Source organism: Haliotis asinina, chromosome 1, assembly GCF_037392515.1.
Source record: "Haliotis asinina isolate JCU_RB_2024 chromosome 1, JCU_Hal_asi_v2, whole genome shotgun sequence".
In the NCBI taxonomy this organism is placed as follows: domain Eukaryota; kingdom Metazoa; phylum Mollusca; class Gastropoda; order Lepetellida; family Haliotidae; genus Haliotis; species Haliotis asinina.
In genome coordinates, this window is record NC_090280.1 from 18,163,571 (window position 1) to 18,187,490 (window position 23,920).

Here is a 23,920-nt window from a genome sequence, read left to right on the forward strand (position 1 = left end):
CGAGTCTTTGGCTTGGTTAGCGAAAACTTTACCCATAAGATACCAGCACCCACCCTCTGAATATGAAAATATTTTCATACCGTTGTCAACGCAATCGTATTAACAGTCAACAACGACGTCATTGACGGTAGAGGTCCTAACATCGACGGCGCTGTGTCACCATCTAAGCATTTTTTAAAATGTAAATTCTAACCTAATACACAACTTATATATTTCAAGTTGTTTGAATTATGAAAAAGTTAAATGTCATATTCAAGGCAATTTTCTTGCAAAATAGAACATGCTCACAGCTTCCACAAAAATATCCGTTAGCGAAGATGGAGGTATTTTGGTCTTGTCGTCTAGACATAAACATTACATGATGCACAATTCTCCGTTTGTTTTGAAAAAAAGAGAAATTATCTGGAGACATTGGTATTTGCAGTAGCTGTGAAAGAATGTCTCGTCATGTCACGATTTCAGTTCAATTAGAATATCTAATTTCGTTTTCCGAATGTTGAAACTGCACTGTTACCAAATTAGCAGTTGCCGGCGATTCGTATATAACCTGATAATCACAGGAGGTGTTTCGTCGGTTACCATGGGAACTGTGAAGCAAGACCACTGAAAGGAAGACCATTCGTTGCGTGTTATTATTGTCCACTAATACCAGAATAACGTTTTCGACTTTCGTATTATCGATAATTAAATAACCAAGCTATCATTACCTTCCTGATACAGATGGAGGGCGTCTGCATATTTATAGAATTTTGAAAGGGACACTTTTGCAAATGTTGAAGAATTTTCGATTAACACAGTGTTAACAAATATTTTCATAATCCGGTTAAGTGTCACTTTGTCAAATAATAGAATAATAAGATTAAAGATAGTCATCGAGCGCTGATTTGGGTTTGAGGCATTTGGCCTCGTTATCGGGTTTGTTTCTGTATGCAATTTGGTTACAGTACAATTCTATGTACATGAATGCATCTGCAGTGCCCGCGATGGCATTGACACCTTCAGCTCCAGGAAGTCAAATACGAGGCACATGATCGAAGCTCGAGTTCTCGGGTTTGGTCTGAGTAGTTTGAGAGTGAAGAGCTGAAGCGAGTTGCATGTGGCTAACTGCTAGTTAAAACACTGATGCCCCGTGCAAAAATGGCATTCCATTTTTACGCATTTAGGTAAAGTATTACATTGACCCTTTATGAGGCGGTGAGGAACATTAGTCACATTTGACCACTGTATTATAGGCTTTGTGAGTTCATACCCGAGTCTTACTAATACGTGTCAGAGGTGTACAACCAATACACGGTCCAGTCTAACGGTTGTCGGACTTCCATCTTTGAGATCCGTGAAGATCCGGGTTAGAACTGATCTTCAGTAACCCATCCTTGTCGTTAGATGTCACAAACGGGATCGGATGAAAAGACGCGCTGACAGGAATGACACATGTCATCGTATTCAAATGCGTTGCTTCATGCTCATGATATTGATCACTGGATTCCCTCGTTCGGATCTGATTATTTAAGACCGTCACCATTTAGCTGGAATATTGTCTAGTGCGGCGTAAAACTAAACTCAGGAAAAATTTTGACGTGTCTGAGTGGGTTCGATCATTGAATTTATAGATGAATCATCGGTTTCCAGTTGCTCATGTTTTTGATTGTCTAGTCTAGACTCGATTATTTACAGAAGCTGCCACATAGCTGACATAAAGCTAAATTTACTCACTACAAAAGTCAAGTATACACAGAATGTCGCTGCAATGACATTTGTACAATGGTACATATACACTAGTTTGACATTACACATGCATAACTTTTAGCAGTATTTGCATCGGTATCTATAGACCTGTGCCAGACGTCAAAATTGGAGGTCTCATTACCAAATTGCTGAACATATATCTTATGTATTATGATATTGCTACCCTGTCCTGGTGATAGCTACGGATGGAGTATGACGGAAGGAAAACTTGGAATTTGCTGGCTCACAGGAGCTCCAGCTCCAGAGATTGTCCTCGAGCTGATGTCTTGGCAATGTCCACGTGATTGCGATGAAAGCTGTCCATGCATATGGATTCCGTTGCACTCCAGCATGCAAATTGATAAACTGTGCCAACATGGAAGAAGAGAATGGGGACCAGTCTTACAGTCAGCCTATGGATGACAGCGACAGTGGGGAAGAATATTGAAAATGGGTCTAAAGGGAATTTGTAATGCACTATTGAGAGCCACAAGTTCATATTACATGTATGTAACCCTGGTTTAAAGTGTTAATACATTGTTGATCAGTCAATCGCGAACTGTGTCTCAACTATAAGTAAAACCAAAAACAGATAAAGACATCTTTTTGGTAAAACTGAATACTGAACGACTAAAAATGTGGTCCGCTCCAGCAAAACCAGGCACAAGTAGCGTCAGTGACAAGGGTCTTGATCTCCTGATCAGTTTAATACGTACGGTAACCATTGTTGCGTCACTGGAGTGCAACGATGTCCATTATCAGCTATTCATAGGAAAGGTAATAAAAATAATGTTTTGCAACTTGTGGCTGGTTTTGCTGGAGCACGCGACAATGAGTTGAATTTCGGTTTTAGAATCTTCATTTCCTGTTCTTTTCAGTGTATTTAAAGTGTACATGCACACTTGACTTGTAACGGTATAGCAAAATATGGCACCATTTTCCAAATTTGCTGAAAAAGGCTTATGTTTGAAAAACGGATTATTGGATCAAATAAATGTGAATCACAGTCAATGTAACAGTTGTTGTGGATGCCTAAAACACCCCTCTAACCTACCCAAGTCATAAGTTGCCCATCCTGGATCTTTGTATGCCTTTGGGACGGAGCATATGAAGGAAAATCGTGAAAAATGGAAAAAATATCACTTTTTTCAAAGTATTTTGCAAATATGAAGCAGGTAATTTTGATTAAATCACGTCATATATCAGGAGATGCGGAATGTTATTAGGAACGTTTTGAGCCCATTTGCACATCAATTGGTCAATCCTGTGTAGAGTTATGGCGGATTCCCTAACCCCCTATATTTGAAGAGAAAACTGGCGGCCATATTTAAAGATGGCCACCAAAATGGCATTTAGCAAAGTGATCTGTAGGTCCATCAACCATTTCTGGACACCTCAGATATCAAGCTAACCAGATATCATAACTAAATCTGTTCAGCAAATTGGTAATGAAATTTGGTCTGGCATATGGACTACTGTAACATTCTTTTACACACTGGAAGATATAGGTGAGCTAAAACTTTTCATTCACTTTGGCTAGTGCATTTTAATACATATGCAAAAATTTAAAACATGAGGTTCGTTCTTTGACGTTAAAATGTATATGACCGATAGCTTGCATCGATGGTATCAGTATGAAATAATGTTTAATATATTTCCTTCTAATGTCATTATAAAATGGATTTCATTTTCTATTTCTCTATCGCATAATTGGCAGATTCGTTTCGATTTTCCAGTGAAAGTTTTCTTCCTTCATTTGCAAATAATAAACCAAGTCGATATGTAATAAAACGTTTCAATATATTTTCTGTTGTGATTACTGATAAAAAGATTTTTGGGGTAAGGTCTCGATAGTTTGATAGTAAACATATCATGAACTATCTGCTAAACTTGAATGTCATTCCTGGTAGAACATATTTACAGAGCGATTTCTAAATCCCTTAAGAAACATGTCTACACATCCAAATGTTTGACGTAAACATATAAAACCATAACCAGAGGAATCCCTTAAGAAACATGTCTACACATCCAAATGTTTGACGTAAACATATAAAACCATAACCAGAGGAATCCCTTAAGAAACATGTCTACACATCCAAATGTTTGACGTAAACATATAAAACCATAACCAGAGGAATCCCTTAAGAAACATGTCTACACATCCAAATGTTTGACGTAAACATATAAAACCATAACCAGAGGAAAACATAGCATTCCTTATAATTGACGAGCATGTAGTTTTCCTATGTTAAGGAAATGTAAAAACACGTTACTATGCCATATATTTTGGAGAGGGTTGTTCGTGCGTAAGGAGAAGTTTGAACTAGTATATGGAGAATGTTCACTTATGTGCATTTAAAGAACATTTTTGTTGGATGTTTTGTCAGTGTTATAAAGATGTCAAAATTGAATGTTTTCGCCATAACTATGTGTTTGTAACCCGTGAAGGGGAAGGTTTGTGCCATGCGAGGATGACGTTTTGATACGCATTGCTAAGTTTTGATAAAGACATGAAAAATTAGAAATGCAGTCAATACTATATACTAGACACATGTATAGCGCCGAAATCCAGTTGGTCAGTTCAGCTGTTAAAGGACGCTTTGTTTCTCCCCCGATCGTTGTTCATCACAACGACACGTCGTATTTTCAATCTCAACTCCCTGGGGATCATACAACTCTCGCAGCCTACTAGACGCACCGAGTTGATGTGACTTTCCCATTCTTACGGGGTACCCATTCACAGCTGGGTGGACTGGGACAGGTAGTCACAGGACTTTGTTCGCAACTAGGTTCGATCCCGGCACGCTGGATTACTAGCCTGGCGCCTTACACAGCTCGCCCACCGCGCCCCTCTGGATAAGTTTAACATGTTATCTTTAAACGGGTATATTATGCCTGTACATTGTGCAAAATGTTGGATAGTTTTCCAAGGCAATAATGTATCGCGGCTACCGGTTAACCAGCATCAAATCAAAGGAATTGTTAAATTAATCTGTAATGTTGCTCATGACCTTATACATGACCTTGTGTGCAGACTCTTTCAGTGTTGTCACACCCCCTAGTGTACAGTACACAACCTCGTGCACTTAAAAGAATCCACGAATCCCTTTTATATATGACCAGATGGTGGCCACATACCCCCAGTTGCGGGTACAGCAACGTGCAGTGAACTTGGACAAAGTACTGTGTCTATGTGTCCCAGTCCACCCAGCTGTCAATTGGGTATCTCGTTAGGATGAGAGAGAGCCCCACTAAACTCGGTGTGCCAAGTGGCAGCAAGAGTTGTATACTCCCCAGGGAGTTTAGATTGAAATACAATATGCTGTTGAGATTGACATCCAGTGATCGAGGGAAAAATACCAGTGCCTTGAGCATGCACTAGTGCGTGGATATGTGCAGTATATAAATATCATCTATCTATCCATCTATCTATCTATCTATCTATCTATCTATCTATCTATCTATCTATCTATCTATCTATCTATCTATCTATCTATCTATCTATCTCTCTATCTCTCTATCTATCTATCTATCTATCTATCTATCTCTCTAATGGATTAACTGTCTCTGTCTGTTGGACCCCTACACAAGAATATATGGTGAATATGGTAGATACCCATATATGTAAAATCCCAAATCAGATTCCGATTCCGATTTCAGTTCATTGGGCATTTCTGGCCTTAAGGCGTACAATACAATTGTTGTGTTTCAAAATAACCTGCAAGCTACGTGAACATATGGTTATATGTATGGAACCATATTTGAGATAAATTGCCACAGTCGTACAGAAGGACAATCTGATGACTGTACTAAAATGTAAATGTTCACCCAGCAGAAGATGGGTACCCGGTGGGATAAGTCATGCGACTATTAACCTTCTAGCGCCCCACAAGCTGCCTGGGTTATCCGGGGTAATAATAATCAGACTGTAGCGTTTTGGCCATGTCCTTTAGCAATCCACCACAATGCCCTTAGTCTTATGTTATTATTGTTAAATATAAGTTTCAATGCCTCTCCTTCTATTTTTGTTCTATTATTAGTTATCATGTAAATATCACCGCTCAGTTCTGTTGTCATGGTAACTTTTTTTCGTGAGTCGAGTACCAACACACGCACGCTACCGGCGTGTTTCCTATATTTGTCACATGACGTCAGTGATCACTTTGAAGCAGTCTGATAGCACAGAGTTTGTGTTGTTAGCAAGATTTTAATAACAATACGTTTGCAAAACTGAAAGACAAGTACGTCCATTTAATAGTCCACAGCGCTTAATGCACCCAATATGTCACTTGTCAGCTATTATAAAGGTTTAACCAAACATGGATGTTGTTGCGTTCTTGGAGCATCCGAGTTCAGAGAATCCTCGATTAACAATCAATCTGCCTTACGAAAATGTCGTAAAGCAAAGGCGATGGTCCCGTGAAGATGCTCATGCTGTTGATCCCTGGATTGTCTGGTCCAGACTCGATTATTTACAGATCGCCGCCAGTCTTGCCTGAACAGAAGTTAAAGTCCCACCAAAGCAGTTCTTGTTTATTTTCAAATGTCTGTTACAGCGTGTATGTTGGTGACATAGATACAAATCAATTCGCACCATTTTGGTGGAATGACTGACGTTTACACACTCACTCACTCACTCACTTGAAGTTTTCTTCCAAAGAATATCGAGTGAATAAACGAACCCTCGATCATTCCACCCTGTTACTTATAGTTTCACTCAGGAGATATTTTCACCATTATTACGCAAGAAATAATATTGTGTGAATTGGAGTAGCCATTTCATTCTGTCTTCTTGCATAAATTTGAATGCATTTATGTCTGTTTAAGATTATTAGGTTATAAGGGCACATTTTAGTGCGGATTTCGAGATACGTTTTGCCAGGGGTTTAAAAATATTTTGAAAAGTCACTTGCCACAGGGCAATTTCCACTTGCCCTGATTTTATGACACACTACTTGATGTTAATGTTTACTGGATTATTTATCGAAGAGTGATAATTTCACTGTGTACCAGCTCTACTTTATTATTGTTGCGAACTTCAATAGCTTCATTTTGAGCAGATTTGAAATGAAATCCAAGATTATTTGCAGTTTGAAACCATAAGTGGAAAATATCAAGTAGACCACGGACAAGTTAGATACCATTATTTGATTGCCCGAAATGAAAACTGACTTGTACCGGGCGTCGGGCGATGGGATTGTTGAGCCCCTGGTTTAGGTCGTTGTTTTGATTTGCAACGATAACTTACCAGGTGCTTTCTGCGAATGTTACGAAGCTAAAATCAATTATAGCATACGTACCTTCCTCGTGAATACACTTTGTCATCAATGATTTTATGATGTTCATTTTGTTTTCACAGCTATTACGACATCGTCTTATTTTGGTTACCCAGTCACGTTGGAACCTCTGATATTACAAGACCCGATCTTGCTGCTAAGGCAGCACTCAACACATCTGTGACACCACTCACAATTCCGTACTTTGATAGTTTACTAAAACTATAATAAAATCTCCATGATCTGTGGCGGAAGAAGTGGGGCACCCAAGTATGTATAAATAAACTACATGAAGTAAATCAACTATCTGTTCCACCTACTTGGGTTGTTAGTACAGATTTGAGGAGGTCATCATGCGACGATGTCGCATTGGCTACACGCGATATACACATGAATGTTTAAAAGTACGTTGATAGGTGAACATTCTCCGTTTTCTATCTCCTGTGATGGAAAAATCAGGGTCAAGCATGTCCTGCTTGACCGTACTGATTTGTCCCTCATAAAGGATAAGTATTTCAATGTAAAAGGATAATTTTACTTCTGTAAATTTTATTCAGTTAGTGCATTTATTAAAAAAATAGAATTGTGGCATAAATTCTCATATGTTTTGTAAATAGATACATATTGTATAATTACTAGTTCAGATTATCAACTGGGATTACTCAGGATTGTATCCTCAATGGGGTGTGAAGTACTGTTAAAATATTGTCCTCCTCAGAGAGTACGCAAGTCCAAAACCTTTTAAAGTGGATTTATACTTAAAATATATACGTCATTTTCATTCATGGCTAGATTACACCAAATTGCTAACATGTGAATGGATGGTGTAAACCCAGCAATGGTCCATGCAGGAATCAAATGTACTGTGAGTTCTTGTAGTCCCTAGTATGATTATCTACCTTCAGTTGTTGGCAATCTGACGACTGTTTCATATTGCATTGTGATTTATAATTAAATACTTTAGATTTAATTACTTCCAACACTTGCTTCAAAACATTATCACGGCTACAACAAATGTATGCACGTTTTGTAATTGTAAAAGTCAGACATTAGAGACAAAAAAGTTGGGTAATGTTTGTGTCGCTTTTCTTGTTGCTCCTAAGGCTGAACAGTAATGGTTGAAATGCAGTCTATGTATGACGTCTGAAGACGGCTAGGGTAACATGACTCGGTTAACATGACACGTATCGTAAACGTAACGACACAAACACTATCTACACAAACACTATCTACACAAACACTATCTGCACAAACACTATCTTCTATTAGACGGCCTTGGCTTACCGCTCAACATTTTGTTGTTTTTCATGTGAACTTTCTCATGTAACTGGAAAACATCAGGCATACATTTTGTGTCATGTTTTTGTCACTTTTCACGTGACTCAACCGTGCACTAGTTCATTAAGAAATGCAGTCGTTTTATCTTTAATGTTCAGCAGTTAACAAAGTCACGAAGCCCCACCTGTACTGTAACTAACGTGATGCTCATGACGTGCTTACGAACATCCCAACATGGCGGCAGGTAGATCGCTTGACGATTATTTCAGTCGAATTAGCCGTCTCCCACATGTATGCAGTCAAAATGATTTAGCACACTGATAAACCTTCATGGTGCAAACGCAATGAATGGACCGAATTTGCATGTTAATCTCTATATATTGAAGAATAAGCATTTTTCATATCGCTCAAGGATGTCGGTAACTCGAAGTCTGGATGTCGGTACCTCAACCGACATCCTCGCTCTTTGAGCTCACTTTGCTGTGGTGTTTATCGCAATCTAAGAATCCATATTACTATGATTTTTATTCAGTAGCAAAAATATTGTCCTCCGAAGAAGGTATTTAAGAACACATCGTTCAATGTTTGTTGATCACTTGCAGAATTGTAATCGTAGAATGTTTGAAGTTTCAATTTATGGCTAAATTGTTCAAAATTCGCCAACAACGGAAAGGATGATATAAATCCAGTTAGGGAGCATGCACTTTGCAGAAGCAACGTAGGTCCCCGGATCCCTAGCAAGGTGATTAAACGTCAGTTGCTGGCGATCTATAGCCCGATTATATATTGTGCTTTTTAAAAACAATTTAGCGTTTTACACTGAACTCAAACATTTAATGATAGTCGTGATACTGTTCTTCGCTTAATACTTTTTTTTTACAAAAAACTATATAACAGTCAACATACTTATACTTACATACCATTCTTGTCGTCTGGCGGAAATGGCTGATATGGCCGATGTGAAGTAAAATTTTAACCCACTCGCTCACTTGCACGTTTGTTTCTTGAATTTGCGTTTTTACCAAGATATTAAGTCAACCAAATGGGGGATCCTAAGACTAGAACTCAGCAAAACAAATTTGCTTGAAGCTGACAGATAGTATTGTTACGGTTAAAAATGACAAAAGGAGTAAGAAATTCCCTGTGAACCAGCAAAACAGAACAGAGACAAGTCTAAAACATTCAAATATTGTATTATTAAGCAAAGAGAGCAAGTTATACAAAGTCACAAGTCAATTTCACAATACCGATTTCAAATACAGATAGATCAGGCGTTGACGATACTGATGATGTATACTCCAGTACATGTGTCCGAGTCTATGCCCCTCCAACACGGCAACTAGCATTTATATATACCTTCAGTCATTTCCTGAAAGTTCGAGCACATACGAACATCGCCACTAACGTGGAAATCTGTAGAACAATCGTAGTGGTCTCGTGTTTATGTTTTTCAAAGGGAGGTAACTCTAAAGTACTGCCTTAGAGACGTGTAAATTTTCTGTAGGAAAGGTGTCCCTTAATAACTAGCACTAAAACCTTACATATTGTGACCGAATTACAACTACCACAATAATACATTATAACAAGTGAAATCACGGAAAATACACTCTCGGAACTGTATGTAGAAACATGCAGCATAAAAAGCTGCATTTGTATCATATTCTAGGTGATGCTGACTACATTTTGAATGCTTTCGTATATATACCCATGAGAACACATCCTACCCCCACTCAGCTCTACATGTATTTACCTGTGTAAGATTTACCTTGTAGAATCCCCCTTCTGTATATGTTTACATGTCCAAACTTCAACAGATATTTGCCCCAAAATATGATACAGAGGACAGTTGGGGATTCTATATCAATTATATACTCTTCCAAAAAAGTAGGAAAAAAAGAATTTTGAAGTCTGGTAGAAAGAAAACCCATTGAGGAACGTTACAATGACATTCATCTTGTGTAGACAGGATCATTTCACGTTATCATCACACGCAAACACAATGCATGGGAAGCACGTGCATAACGTGGGAGCCTCCTGCACGTGATTTGTGTCATTATGAATCTTGACGTTTTTCGGACTGGTCGATAAATCACTGGAGACCATTTTGTTCCGAAAATTTTCTGGCATCTGTGCGTGGTCAGGGTTTTCAGGGTCAAATCACAAACTACTGACTGAAAATTGTAAACCTGAAATATTCATATCATACTCCAGTCACCTAACAAGGCGGGTAACTGAACGAACAGCTTTGCTTTGAATGAAATCCATGTGGTGATGCATTCTCAAGACATCCATTATTATTGTATCAACGTTAATTCAGTCTCATATATCTCGCAATTTCGGCAATCGTACATTGAAAGTACAGTTCCTGTACGTTTTTTGAAGAGTATATATCAGGACAAATATCAGTTTTCGTCATACAGGTTAGAGCACTCTTGATACTGCGGTCATTGTATATTCCATAAGTATATTTATCAATCTGGAGGTCGCCCAATTCAACTGGTGTCTGCACATCGTCCCAAGGCACCTGGGTACTACTTTTCAGCTAATTTTGTTACTTCTTTCTTGAGTTATCGCGCTAACAATTTTAAATTGTTTACTGTGACCTTGCAAACTATCTCAAGGTCACTAAATTCAAATGGTGTCGGTGAATCCCGCCACGACAGTTTGGCACCAAATTTGAGTAATAAACATCATTTTTTTGTTATGGCCCTATCACTGTGATGTATGAGATGCAGCGAAAAACAAACACACGTATATTTACGAATGATTATAACTCTTATTACAATGTACGTCAGTTGTTATTACAATTTACGTCAAGAATTGTTACAGTTTGCTGCAACTGACGTTTTTGTTACGTCATACCACTGGGTGAACGCTTTAATCACTATACCAGGCTATTCCACCGCCCCCAAGCTAAAGATGAGGTGAAATGAGGTTTTACGTCATACAGGAGATTATTTCCTCATATGACGATGCACATGTGTGAGCATGTGTGGCTGCTTGTATTAGCATTGACTTAAGCTCGTTTCATAGAGCTATCACTGAGATAAATGAATGAATCACGTTTTACGCGGCTTTTAGCATTATTCCAGCAACATCGTGGCGGTTAACACCCCAAAGTGGGCAAAATGGGGAAGTTTTATTTTTATTTTCATAGCACACTCACTAATATTTCAGGCACATAGCGGTACACCCGTAATGGGTCTCACTGAGAAATGCCGCAGTTCAGAATGAACACCCCACTTAGATATATTACATTGCCAGTCCTTGCTTGTTGTAATAAAGCCTGGCGCCAGGCAGGGACCAGCAAGTACCATGTCCTAACGACTTTTGACCGGACGCGTCCGGGAATCGAATCCACTGTCAGGCCGGACACTGCAATCACCACACTACGAAGGCGGTCCTAAAGTGGAGAGCTCTCAGCGTTGCATGCGTCTTGAGCGAGGTCATTTGCGCTTTTAATGTGACATGTGCTCTCGTCGTGCTTTTATTGTGATGCGTTGCAGAATGTAGCCGATTACAACCTGACGTCGATAGCATTCATGTGATCAAACCAAAGTGATGTTTTCTGTTAGTAATATAACTTTTTTTTTAAAAACGTTTCGTCTTATCGCAAGTAACGACTTGCTTCTATTTCATGAGAATGAGCACAGACACCGTGCCTTCGTATAGGATATTCTTATTTCGTGGCTCTGTTTCAAGTGAATGAATTTAGTTTAAGCTGCCCCACCACCCTCGCTTCCACCCCTCCTTCCCCCTGAGTGCGGCATAAAACAACAAGCAAACAAACACAAAATCAACTGCATATACAACTGCAGCACCGTTTGAATTATCCCGTACTTCTGATTTATTCCCGGCAATAATACTCGTTCGAAGCCTTAGTGACACCACCAACAACATTACAAAAACTGCATGACGTCAATCGCGTTTTCTTAAGTATAAAGTTAACTTACTTACGTCTTTAAAATGTCAAAGTCTTTTAATGTTAAACAGCATTTGAATGTTGACATTTGGTTGTATAACCAGTGACATTTAGTTCGATGTCAAGGTATGGTGAATATGCCTGATATTAGTGACATTTCACATAGGTTGTTAGGATCCATTGGCTGGTGAATGAGTGAGTGCTTTCAACAAAAATGTATCCTTTGAGTGAATTTGTTGGTGGCTAAGAGAATATTACTTAACGTCGCCGTCTGTGTAACACACCAGCAACATCATGGCAGAAACACCGAAGATAGTTTCATACATTGTATCCATGTGGTGATTCGAACCCAAGAAGTTGGCGAGAAGTGACCGCTTTAACTACTTGACTACTCATTACCTCAAATTGTTTGAAAATATACAATACAATACAATACAATACAATATAGCACAGCACAGCACAGCACAGCACAGCACAGTACAGCACAATACAATACAATACAACTAGATATTTGTATAGTGCCGATATCCAGTTAGTTCAACTGCTCAAGGGCGCTTTGTTTCCCCCCCCCCCCCGATCACTGGATGTCCATCACAGAGGCACATAGTATTTTCAATCTCATCTCCCTGGGGATCGTGCAACTCTTGCAATATAAGATAGATAGATGTCATGGCAACAACATTCTTGAACTATGAAGGCATTGACACAAACATCAAAGTGTGAGGCAAATTAACTATCGGAATATCGTTCAACTGTATCCAACTCGTGACAGACAGAATGGGTCTTCAGCAACCCATGCTTGTCTCCAACCGTGAAGAATCGAATTAGAACTGCTTAAGCAGCCCCTGCTTGCCTTCCCTCGTGAAAATCCGGGTTTTTTTTAAACAGTTGGTCTTCACCAACCGATGCATGTCTACAGTCGTGAAGATCCGGGATAGAATTGGTCTCCAGCAACCCATGCTTATCGTAGGAGGCGACTAACGTGATCTAGTGGTCAGGCTTACTGACGTAGCTGGCACGTCTCCCAGTTGTGTAGATCGATGCTGACGATGTCCACCTCTGGACTGTCTGGTCCAAACCCAACTTCTTACAAAGTGAACTTTTACGAAGTGGTGTGATATTGGTTTAAAATATTTAAACAAATAAACAAACATTCAAAGCCAATAATTTTGCTTTCAGAGAAATTTCTTATGGGCATCGAGGGAGAATGTCGGTCTTTGTTTTACGTAAATCCCTATTAGTTAGTATTGCATCACTTCATGTTCCTTGACCTCAAAGGCTACAGTCCTTAGCTTCATACTGACATTGCAATACATGTTCCGCCCAATTCCATTAGTTGCCACGACAAGCATGAAGGTCACTTCTAACCATGATCTTCACGGGAAGAGGATCGTGGGTTGAAGAACATTTCTAATAAAAATCTTCATGTGGAGACAAGCATGGTTTCCTGAAGACAATTTCTAGTCCGGATGGTCACTGGGAGACAAGCATGGGCTGCTAAAGATTGTTGCTAACAAGGATCTTCACGTGGAGACAAGCATGAGTTGTTGAAGATCATTTCTAAATCTGATGTTCACGGGCAGACAACCATTGGTTCCTGAAGACCATTTCTAACCCAGATCTACACGGCCACATGAAGTACCATTCCATGTTGTAATGTTAAAATTTCGACATGGTGCTGATCAACTTTGCAATTTGTATTTCCCTTTGGTTTCGCCACACTTCACCTCTCATCTGTCCTCGCATCGGTTCGCCTCCCTTTGGATATTGACGGCAGCACTCAACAAATCTGACACCACGTCTCATTCCATTCTCTTATAAAGCTGTCATCAAATCAAGTGGGACACCCAAGCCGGTATCAATACATTACATGAAATAAAACTCTATATTGGTTATATCTACTTTGGCTATCAGTCCAGATTTGAAGAGGCCGTTATGCGAAGATGTCGTATTGGCCATACTAGATACACTCATGAATACCTGCTAAAGGGTGAAGAGACTCTGTTCTGCATCTCCTGTGATGAAAGAATCACAGTAAACATATTTTGCTTGACGGTGTTGAATATTCTATCACAAGGGATAAGTATTTTAAATCACGAACTATGAAGAATCTCTTTAGCAATATAAGTCCCCATTTAATAATTGCCTTTTTACAAGAATTAGATTTGTTGACTGATTTGTAAATAAGTAAATATTTTATGATTGAAAGTTTGGATTAATAACATAAATTGCTAGTGGAGGTTTAAGGACCGTAAAATTATTGTCATTGCTAGTGGAGGTTTAAGGACCGTAAAATTATTGTTCTGAGAGGATATGCGAGTCCCAAAACATTCGAAGTTAAATTTCATCTTCCACATTTTTACTTGTAGTATTATTCTCATTTTAATTTGTGGCTAAACGTGCGTACAACTGCCAGTAGCTGGAGGGATGGTGTAAATCCATCCAGGGACCATGCAGGAAGCAGAGCACTGTAAGTCCCCATGGCCCATAGCATGGAGATCCTCCTTCAGTTGTTGGTGATCAATAACCAATTTTCACATGACTATGTCTAAAATAATTTTCAGCTTTTAAAAATACATGCCAGCTAGTTTTTTAACTCCTTTTTTTGTGATACTCTAGTTATTTTACAGTCCGTCGCAGACTGGTTCTTTAAATACTTGTATTTATTTTGCATCTATTTCTATTTGCAACATTTCTCGTCACCACATGGCCGCAATATTGCCGATGTGACGTTAAATTCTCACTCACTCACTCACTCACTCACTCACTCACTCACTCACTCACTCACTCACTCACTCACTCACTCACTCACTCACTCACTCACTCACTCACTCACTCACTCACTCACTCACTCACTCACTCACTCACTCACTCACTCACTCACTCACTCACTGCAAGGCCATGCCGAGTACTTTGATCTAACTGACTAACTCATAAATTGCCAAAAATAACACAGTGTCAAATGTAGAAGACTGTTAACGAGAAATATACTAATATAGGTTTGTCAACACGCGAGGTTTTATGATAACGGCACGGGAGTATCGTTCTAACACTACGTCCAACTCTAGTCAATTACGAGTAGGTGCTGTCATAAGAGCATCTAATCTACAATGTGAGAACAGTATAACAGTATTATAGTAGTTAGTCTTTACTAGTGGCACTAACAAACAAGCATTCGAAAAATAGTGTGAACAGTTCGATAGACCCTGAGTTAGTGAGTGATGACGGTTTCACGCTGCTTTTAGCAATACTCCGGCAAAATCATGGTGTGGGGTACCAGACATGGGCTTGACACATTGCACAGATGTACGGAATCGAACCCGGGTCTTCGTCGGGACGAGCGAACGCTTGAACCATCAGCTAGGCGCCTCCACCGCCCGGCACACTGAGAGATGAAGCAGGTAGAATGGCGGTGTTTGCTTGAAGTGAGATCTTCAGTCTGTTCATCTTGTGTCGCTGTAGCTGTGATTGACACTCAGAACATTAAAGTGGGTCATTAAACACAGAGGTAGCTTCGTTCTCTGTGACCGAGTAGTCCATTAGATAGAAGCGACAAAATCCTTTCCACGATTGTGCAATTGTGACTATATCATGGGTATCTATTTTTTCATCAGTATCACATCTGTACGGTGTTCTTTGTACACAGTCGAGACTGGATAGGACAGTACATTCATTATCACCACCAAATACGATGACAGAGCATGTGTTTATGAATCACTAAAATGTAGTGATGATACCGGGTGTTCACGAAAAGTTGAGCGTATCCTGCCCCACCGTTGGCGCCCGTCAGACATGGAGCCGATTCGAGATGGAGTGCGTGGGAATGAGTTGGTGTCCACTTCCTGTGCACAATTTGCAGCGTAGCGTTCGTTACGACGTCGATATACACGTGCTCTTCCGTCGGGACGTCGCAGCATGTAACGTGACTCATCACTAAAGATAACAGTTCTCTACCTTTGCAATGACCATGGGAGATATTGGCGACACCACTGTCTGCGTTGTTACCGATGTTGACGTGTAAGGACAGACCCTCGCAAAGGTTTTCTGGAACGAATTCCAGCTTCACGTAAGCGGCTCCTCACAGTCTGATCAGAAATTGTCCTGGCACTGCCGATGTTGTGGAGGATAGTGTGGTGAACCTGTCCCGCACATGTCGATGCCGCATAAACCTGTCCTGAGCGGGCATGGTCAGACAGGGTCGACTTGACCTGGGGCGATCACGTGTTGACCCTTGCTGCTGGTAGCAATGCCAAAGTCTTGCTATGGTGCTCTGTGACATATTCAGTTGCCTTGCAATCGCAGACTGAGACTCCCCAGTCTCCAAATGACCAATCGCATTGTTTTACTGAGCGTCGGTATGTTTAGGCATGACTATAACACCAAATCTAAGGTTGACAACTGTTGCAAGAGCATTGACTTTTATTGGAAATGTTGCATGAAATGTGCGTGGAAATGCAAATGCATAAATTCTTTCCGTACACAATTTATTGCATTTATTGAGGAAAACAGATTTTGGTGCGTTTTGGCGAGTTGTCCTCGATGACAATGGATTCAACTCGGAAATGTTTGCAGACAGCGTTCACCATAGATATACTGATTACATAGACACCAGACCCGTGAAGGTCCCGGGGTAGAATAGGCCTTCAGCAACCCATGCTTACCATAATAGGTGACTATGATTGTCGTAAGAGGCGACTAACGGGATCGGGTGGTCAGACTCGCTGACTTGGTTGACATATGTCATCGGTTCCCAATTGCGCAGATCGATGCTCATGTTGTTGATCACTGGATTGTCTGGTCCAGACTCGATTATTTACAGACCGTCGCCATATACCTGGAATATTGCTGAGTGCGGCGTAAAGCTAAACTCACTCACATAGACTCCAATGATTCAAAATTATAAGGAAAAATACTACCTATGCGTTTCATTTTTCTGAGTACTTTATTTGATTCACTCACTAGTTTAGAAATTTAGAAGTCTAAACATTTTGAAAGTATATCTCACCTGAATAAACCATAAATCTCTTCGCAGACAGCAAAAAGTCCCGCTTAACCGGCAAAGTTGTTAGAAACCACTGTACTTATTTACAGAATACATACACAAACACGGTACATAACTAACCTAAATGAAGTAGAAGGTATCATAACATAATTGTCTCTATACAAGATGTCTTTTACTAGTCTTTGAAATGAATTAAAGGACAAGGTAACATAATTGTCTCTGCACAAATTGTCTTTAACGTGTCTCAGAAATGAAGTAAAGCGTGTCATAATATAATTGTCTCTGCACGAAATGTCATTTACCAATCTCAGAAATGAAGTGAAGCTCGTCATGACGTAATAATCTTTGAACAAATACATTTTTCTTAAAAAAACCCACAACAAAAACCCAAACACTGCTGTGTCCAACTTTGATGTAAGTGTCTAAGTAGTGATTAAGTAATAATTATTTTGTGCTTGTGTTGAATCTCGGATGACACAAAGAATTTACTGAAGTCCCTCCAACATCGACACGTGGGTGTTTGACTGTAGATCAATGTTCGTACTGATGCTGGACGGTGGGGTGGCCTAGTGGTTAAAGCGTTTGCTTGTCACGTGTGGGACCTGGGTTCGATTCCCCACATGTGTACAATGCATGAAGCCCATTTCTGGTGTCCCCCGTCTTGATATTGCTGGAGTAGTACTAAAAGCGGCGTAAAACCTCACTTACTCACGCATTATGGTGTTTTATCTCACTGTAGCTAGATAGTTCAATACAATATATATAGAAACACAATTCCGCCTTGTCACTCCGATTTTGAAATGTGAGATGAAAAGAATTTGAAATGTATTTGCTTTAGAAATTAAATGCGGTCTGTCTTCAGTCGAATTAGGAACCAGAATTGGACGTCTTCAGAGGAATTAATATCGAGCGAAGTTCTTCGATGTCATAATACGATAAACATTCTGGTATATTCTTTGACATTTAATATCATACATAAGAGCACATTGCCAGTTATGTTCGTTGATGCGCTGAAATATTGTATGAAGTAGGACACTGAATTGAACACCATGGACATTGATGGAGTTTGACAGCATGTCTCAAACGCATCAGAGACTGATTATTTATTAACTATTTTTCTCTCTTTGGTCGTTTAGGGATATTAATATCTTTTTCAATTATTACCTTCCAATTTGCTTTTAATAGCTTAATCCAAACTTTCCATGAAGCTTTGTCAAAGAATGTACTCTGTGCTGGCTTTAAACCCGACTTAGCCATGTAATAGTGGAGCTAGCCCGCTGGTTTGGTCTAACCAGCACTACAATCGTAACCTTCGGGCTAATATTTAGAGAGCTTTCGAACACCCATACTCATTTTCAGAAGAGAAGAAATACTTTTAAATCGAAGACCGCTAAGTCTCACAGATAACATGCTTTTTCTCCCCATGTCGTTGACGAGTTTTTCACGGTAGTCTCACAAAAACGAGAATCGAGATCGAGAATACGTTCAATGCTGAGTGAGTTTTAGGCCGCTGTTAGCAATATTCCAGCAATGGGCCTCATATATTGTATCCATGTGTGGAACCGAACCGGGTTCTTCAACCTGACGAGCGCACGTAATTTTAGAGATATCTGGAGTAACATTGCGCCTTTAATCACACATGAATTGATTTCGAAGTGTTCATTGTCTGTGGAGAGTTACGTCCCTTTGTAACACAAGAAACCTGTGAGTTCCGGGTTCGAAGTTAAACCCGTCCTCTGATGTTCGTTATAAATTTGTCTGTATCATGCATGATGTCTGGGGGTTTCAAACGCCTTAGTCCTGGGGATGGCATTTTCTCTCACATTGTTTGCTTGTTTGTTTACGACAAGCATTCTTGCTGAAGACGAATTCCAATCCGGAAATTGACTGGTTTTGCCTGTCCTCTACATAACTAGATGAGGTGGCCTACCGGTTAAAGTTTTCGCTCGTCAAGCCGAAGACCTAGGTTTGTTTCCAGAATGGGTACAATACGTGACGCCCATTTGTCGTGTCCCCTGGCGTGATATTAACAGAATACCCCTAAAAGCGGCGTAAAACCAAACTCACTTAGATTTTAACAAAACCTATTGCTTGTCACATTGTCACAAGACCTATTTCCGATGTCCCCATGCTGAAAGCGACGTAAAACCAAACTCACCCATTGCGAAAGATAAATTAACGACTGATTTTAGCTATTTTTAATTTTTTTTTTGTGATTGCACGTCACTGGGAGCCGATTGCATAGATCGTTGCTTTCGATCACTGGTTTATCTGGTCGAAATTCGAACAAGCAGGCCTGCGACAAATGTAATGCCCTCATGTAGTGAACCCAGGATTTGTCCGAATGGCGCCACTCTTACAAGGCTTGGCTTACAAATCTAATCATCTGTCAGTAATTAACTCGCTCACATGAAACAAGTCTCTCAGCCCCGAAATACCGCTTCCATCTCTGATGACGTCACATCTCGTTTCTGTTACACCGGGGAACAGGAACACGTCGGGTAAAAATAACGCCGATAATCCTATTGGTTAACAAAATCACGTGACATCTAATATCCAATGAATGGCACTAAAATAATTTAATTCGACGGCCCTAATAGCCGAAAAGGATCCTTGCTGCGGAGTAGCATTAATGATCTGCTCTGAGTTTGAAAGCAGAATGGAATTACTCTGCCGAGTAGCCAACCAAAATAGCTTTTTGAAAGCTCATTACAGGGATATCACTTAATGAGTGCATGTCACGTGATGATTTCATCTGGTTCTTGGTTGGACAGACAGGACCATTGCTGAGAAATTAAATTGTAATGCATGCTCTTTTTTAAATGGAATGCTCTCCTCGATCCTACATTTTTGTAATGAAGATGCTTATCTGGAGGTAATGCTTGGTGACAGCGAGCTATTTGAAGCTTATAATGAATCCGTGTTGGACGTATTTGTCTGTTTATGGACAAAACAAACTTGTCGTCTTTAATTTCAATCTCTCAAGTTTACCTCGCGGCGATGTTGGCTTACGCGAAATTAGAAAATACACACATTTAGAAATATTTTTTCGGGTTCACATTAAACCATTGATGACAATGAAGGAAGCACATCTTTGCTGCCCTTGACTACATCGTTAGAACAGTGAGTGCGTGAGGTTAGTTTGACGACGCTTATAGCATTGTTCCAGGATTATCACCAGAAACAATTACATGTACCTTGTGTCGTCTGCAAAATGGTGATTCGTCTCGCATTCAACAGGAGCGCTTCAAGCAGTTCAAAATTAAAATTCAGATGTTCGGTAAGATAAATACGTTGTTCACTGGTCCCTCGGGGTCCATGCTCTCATGTACCCTCGAGGTTTGTTTATGAACATAAACATGAGCCCATGGCCCCCTCGAGACCAGTGAACAACTTATATAGTACAACCCTCGTCCCAAAAAAAAAAAAAAAATCTTTCACTGTTAATGATAAAAAAAACATGGCATACACAAAAAGACACAGGAAAACACCCCAACAAACCCAATAACAATAAATTAAAATAACACACTTGCACGTACGGAGACAAATACGCACGCACATAAATACTGTACGATGCAATTATTGATATGTATGATGCATTGTTTGGTTAGCATGTTTTAAAAACAGGGTTTACTGGATTCAATTTTTGATCACCAGTGTTCAAGGATAAAGGATATCTAGGTGCAGCGCCCGAAATAAGACCCATAAAATGGATTGTCTAGTCCGGAGGGTATTATTTACACAACACTGCCATGGAGCTGGAAAATTGCTGAGTGAGCTATTAAACAGCAAACAAACTAGACATAAGATCTGCTACAAAGAAGAGGGAAGCCACATGTGTAACAGACAAATGTGAGTGAATGAGTTAGGTTTTACATGATATCACCGCGGGGGATAACAGAGATGGGCGTAGCACATTGTATCCAAGTGGGGAATAGAACCCCGACTTACCTCGCTCTAACGACTGTGCTGCCCCGCCGACCCAAACGCCTGAGAGACCTGCTCGTTTGCACTGAAATACCCCGTAGAACATGCAGCAAAAATTGAAAAACCAGGAATATAATATAACAGCATTATTGATGCCGAAATTCTGACGTTAAAACTTAAAAGCTAAGATTAGCTGCATTCAATAAATGCAAAAACTGTGAATATATATATAGAGAGAGAGAGAGAGAAAGCGAGAGAGAGAGAGAGAAAGAGAGAGAGAGAGAGAGAGAGAGAGAGGGGGGGGGGGGGAGAGGGAGAGACTCCGTCTCCGTGTAGGTTTACAAAATTCCACATGGTAAAATACAATCGTGTGTTGATATCCCCACAAAAACCTACACGAAATGACAAAGCTGTGTCTGTCTGCCTTTCCGCACTGTCTTCTCTGTGAAGTTCATTGAAATCATACAACACAAACACTATAATATTTTATGCCCCACTAGTTCCAAAGCTAATTAATTGCTTTTCTCGTGAAGATTTTTTTCATGTTTTATATACAATTCCCACATACAGTAAACGCTAGCTTTACCATTTAAGCCTCTGTGGCCTTTCAGGTTTCTGGAGGTACCATGGCAACAGTTGCCGTTATGGGTTCTGTAATGTCAGCAGGTATCAAGTGACGGGGTCTACGTCAACAGTGAAGGAATCTGAGGTACTTAGCCGAGCTTAGGAACGACTCTGGTACCAGGAGAATGGGCTAACAGAAGGATTAAATAGACTGGAATAGCACTGTAAGACAAAACATAACGAGCGGCTAAGAGCTGGAAATACTAGTGGATTCAAACATCTTTCCAAGACTGGCAGTTACTGCTTGACCAGTCTTTAACACTGCCCCCGGGAGCAGTGTCGACATTGTCCATCAGAAGGAGGGAGTTGACCCCACAGATCACGATTTCCATGCATGAAATTAATGAGATTTATAGCATGCATAATGTATGTAAGAACGTGTATTGTTAAGTGCAATGAGTGCACGGGTTTCGCAACAGCTACTTCATACGACTGGGATGGGGACCCCGGATACCCGGGACAGGTGTTCAATGAGTTGGACATGGGTACCCGTCTCATTATACGGACCCGCTATTATCATATGACTAATAAACATTGTAATATATATCATTCTTTCATGATGAACAGGTTGTATTATCATTGCGGATTTAGACATAATTTTACAGTTACCCCATTCGAATATAACACATGATTACGATATTAAAAAACCAAAAAAACCTCGAAACTTTTATCTCTGAGATGAAGAATATATTGCCACTTCTTGCAAATTTGGGCATCATCCCGCTAGTCCGCTCCCGCTAAACCGCGATTGATTATGTGTGCCGGTAGTCCGCGATGTGGCTGTTCCAGTCTCATTACTCCCTCCCTACTCTAATCTCATTACTCTGCAATGCTTTGATAGACGGTAAGTAGAGTGTGTTTTCTTAGGTAAGATCAGTCTCAGCAATGTTATAATAGATACCCTATCATGGAATTTACGGCGGGTGGTATGTTATTTTTATGATTTCCGGTAAAGATGAGTATGTTTTGTAAATTTGATGTCAGGAATTCACATAACGGGTGTTCGGGTAGGCTCGGCCAATGGGGGTTGGGGTATACTGGTCGAAAGTTTGGACCCGTCCTTCCCCACTACTTCCATATTCCAGGTAATGACTGTCCCTTGTAATCAAATTATGTTTCCTCAGGTACACAAAAGTGCACGAGTTAGTCAGTGCATTGTGATAGATTGTAATCCCGGTACTTGTATTCCGATGTGCATTGTGATATGTTGTAATCCTTGTACCCGTATTCCCATGTGCATTGTGATAGATTGTATTCCTGGTACCGGTGTTCCGATGTGCATTGTGATATGTTGGGAGTTTCACTTTTTGACACTGACTGACATCGATTGTTCATGCAAAGCCTATTTTCTAAATAATAACATTTTTAACATAAATGATCTGAAAAGAGAAATGTCGAATTTACACTTGATTTTGACCGATAATGGCCATTCATATTACCTAGCTTTATATCACGAAAGAAATATTTGGTGTATGAGTAAAGCATGATTGAATATAACACGTGAATGTTTAGAACATATAGCATATCATGGAGTGAGAGTAGGGCCTTGTATTAGTTTTAGCTTGATGAGATATCTTTCACGAAAGTGTTGGTACTGTGTACAGAAAAGAAGGTTTTCGCTTTAAATTTGTGGAGAATTGCAGCGTGTACAATACAGCTCATTAAATGGCACATCCCGATGACAAAAGATGTTACCTTTAAAATCGTTGTGGGCAATCCGAAATTGGAAGAGAGTATTGAGTATTTTTACAACATATTTTGGAGTAGAAATATTTGAGTAGCCCAAAGCGGTTAACATGTGGCATGCATAATGGCTACTACTACTACTACTCGCCTCTTTCCGTAACCTGCAAGAAGGCTCGTACCCCATTCGTAACTACTCGCCTCTTTACATAACCTGCAAGAAGGCTTTCCGGAATGACCCGAGTAGTTACGAATACTGTAATACTGTGTTACAGTGAGTGTAGCAATTCTATAGAAAGTTGTATGTTAAATCTAAACCGACTTTGTTGCACTCGTTCATCTATTACCTGGAATGCATTTCACGGAACTTTATACAATGGTAATACAATGGTATCCTTCACATTGCCATAATCAGAATAACCGATTTTGGATATTGAAAGTACAGAACACTAATGCAAATATACAAGAAATGTCAATACCCAT

General features: G+C 39.9%; 1 protein-coding gene across 1 annotated transcript in view; it reads left to right on the forward strand.

The window, feature by feature from the left end:
• The first annotated feature begins 2,101 nt into the window (after positions 1-2,101).
• Positions 2,102-23,920, forward strand: part of LOC137255169 (ice-structuring glycoprotein-like) — a 32,139-nt gene continuing 10,320 nt past the window's right edge. The window contains exon 1 of the mRNA XM_067792609.1: positions 2,102-2,156. Coding sequence (XP_067648710.1) covers positions 2,102-2,156 — 55 coding nt within the window. The remainder of the gene's footprint in view (positions 2,157-23,920) is intronic.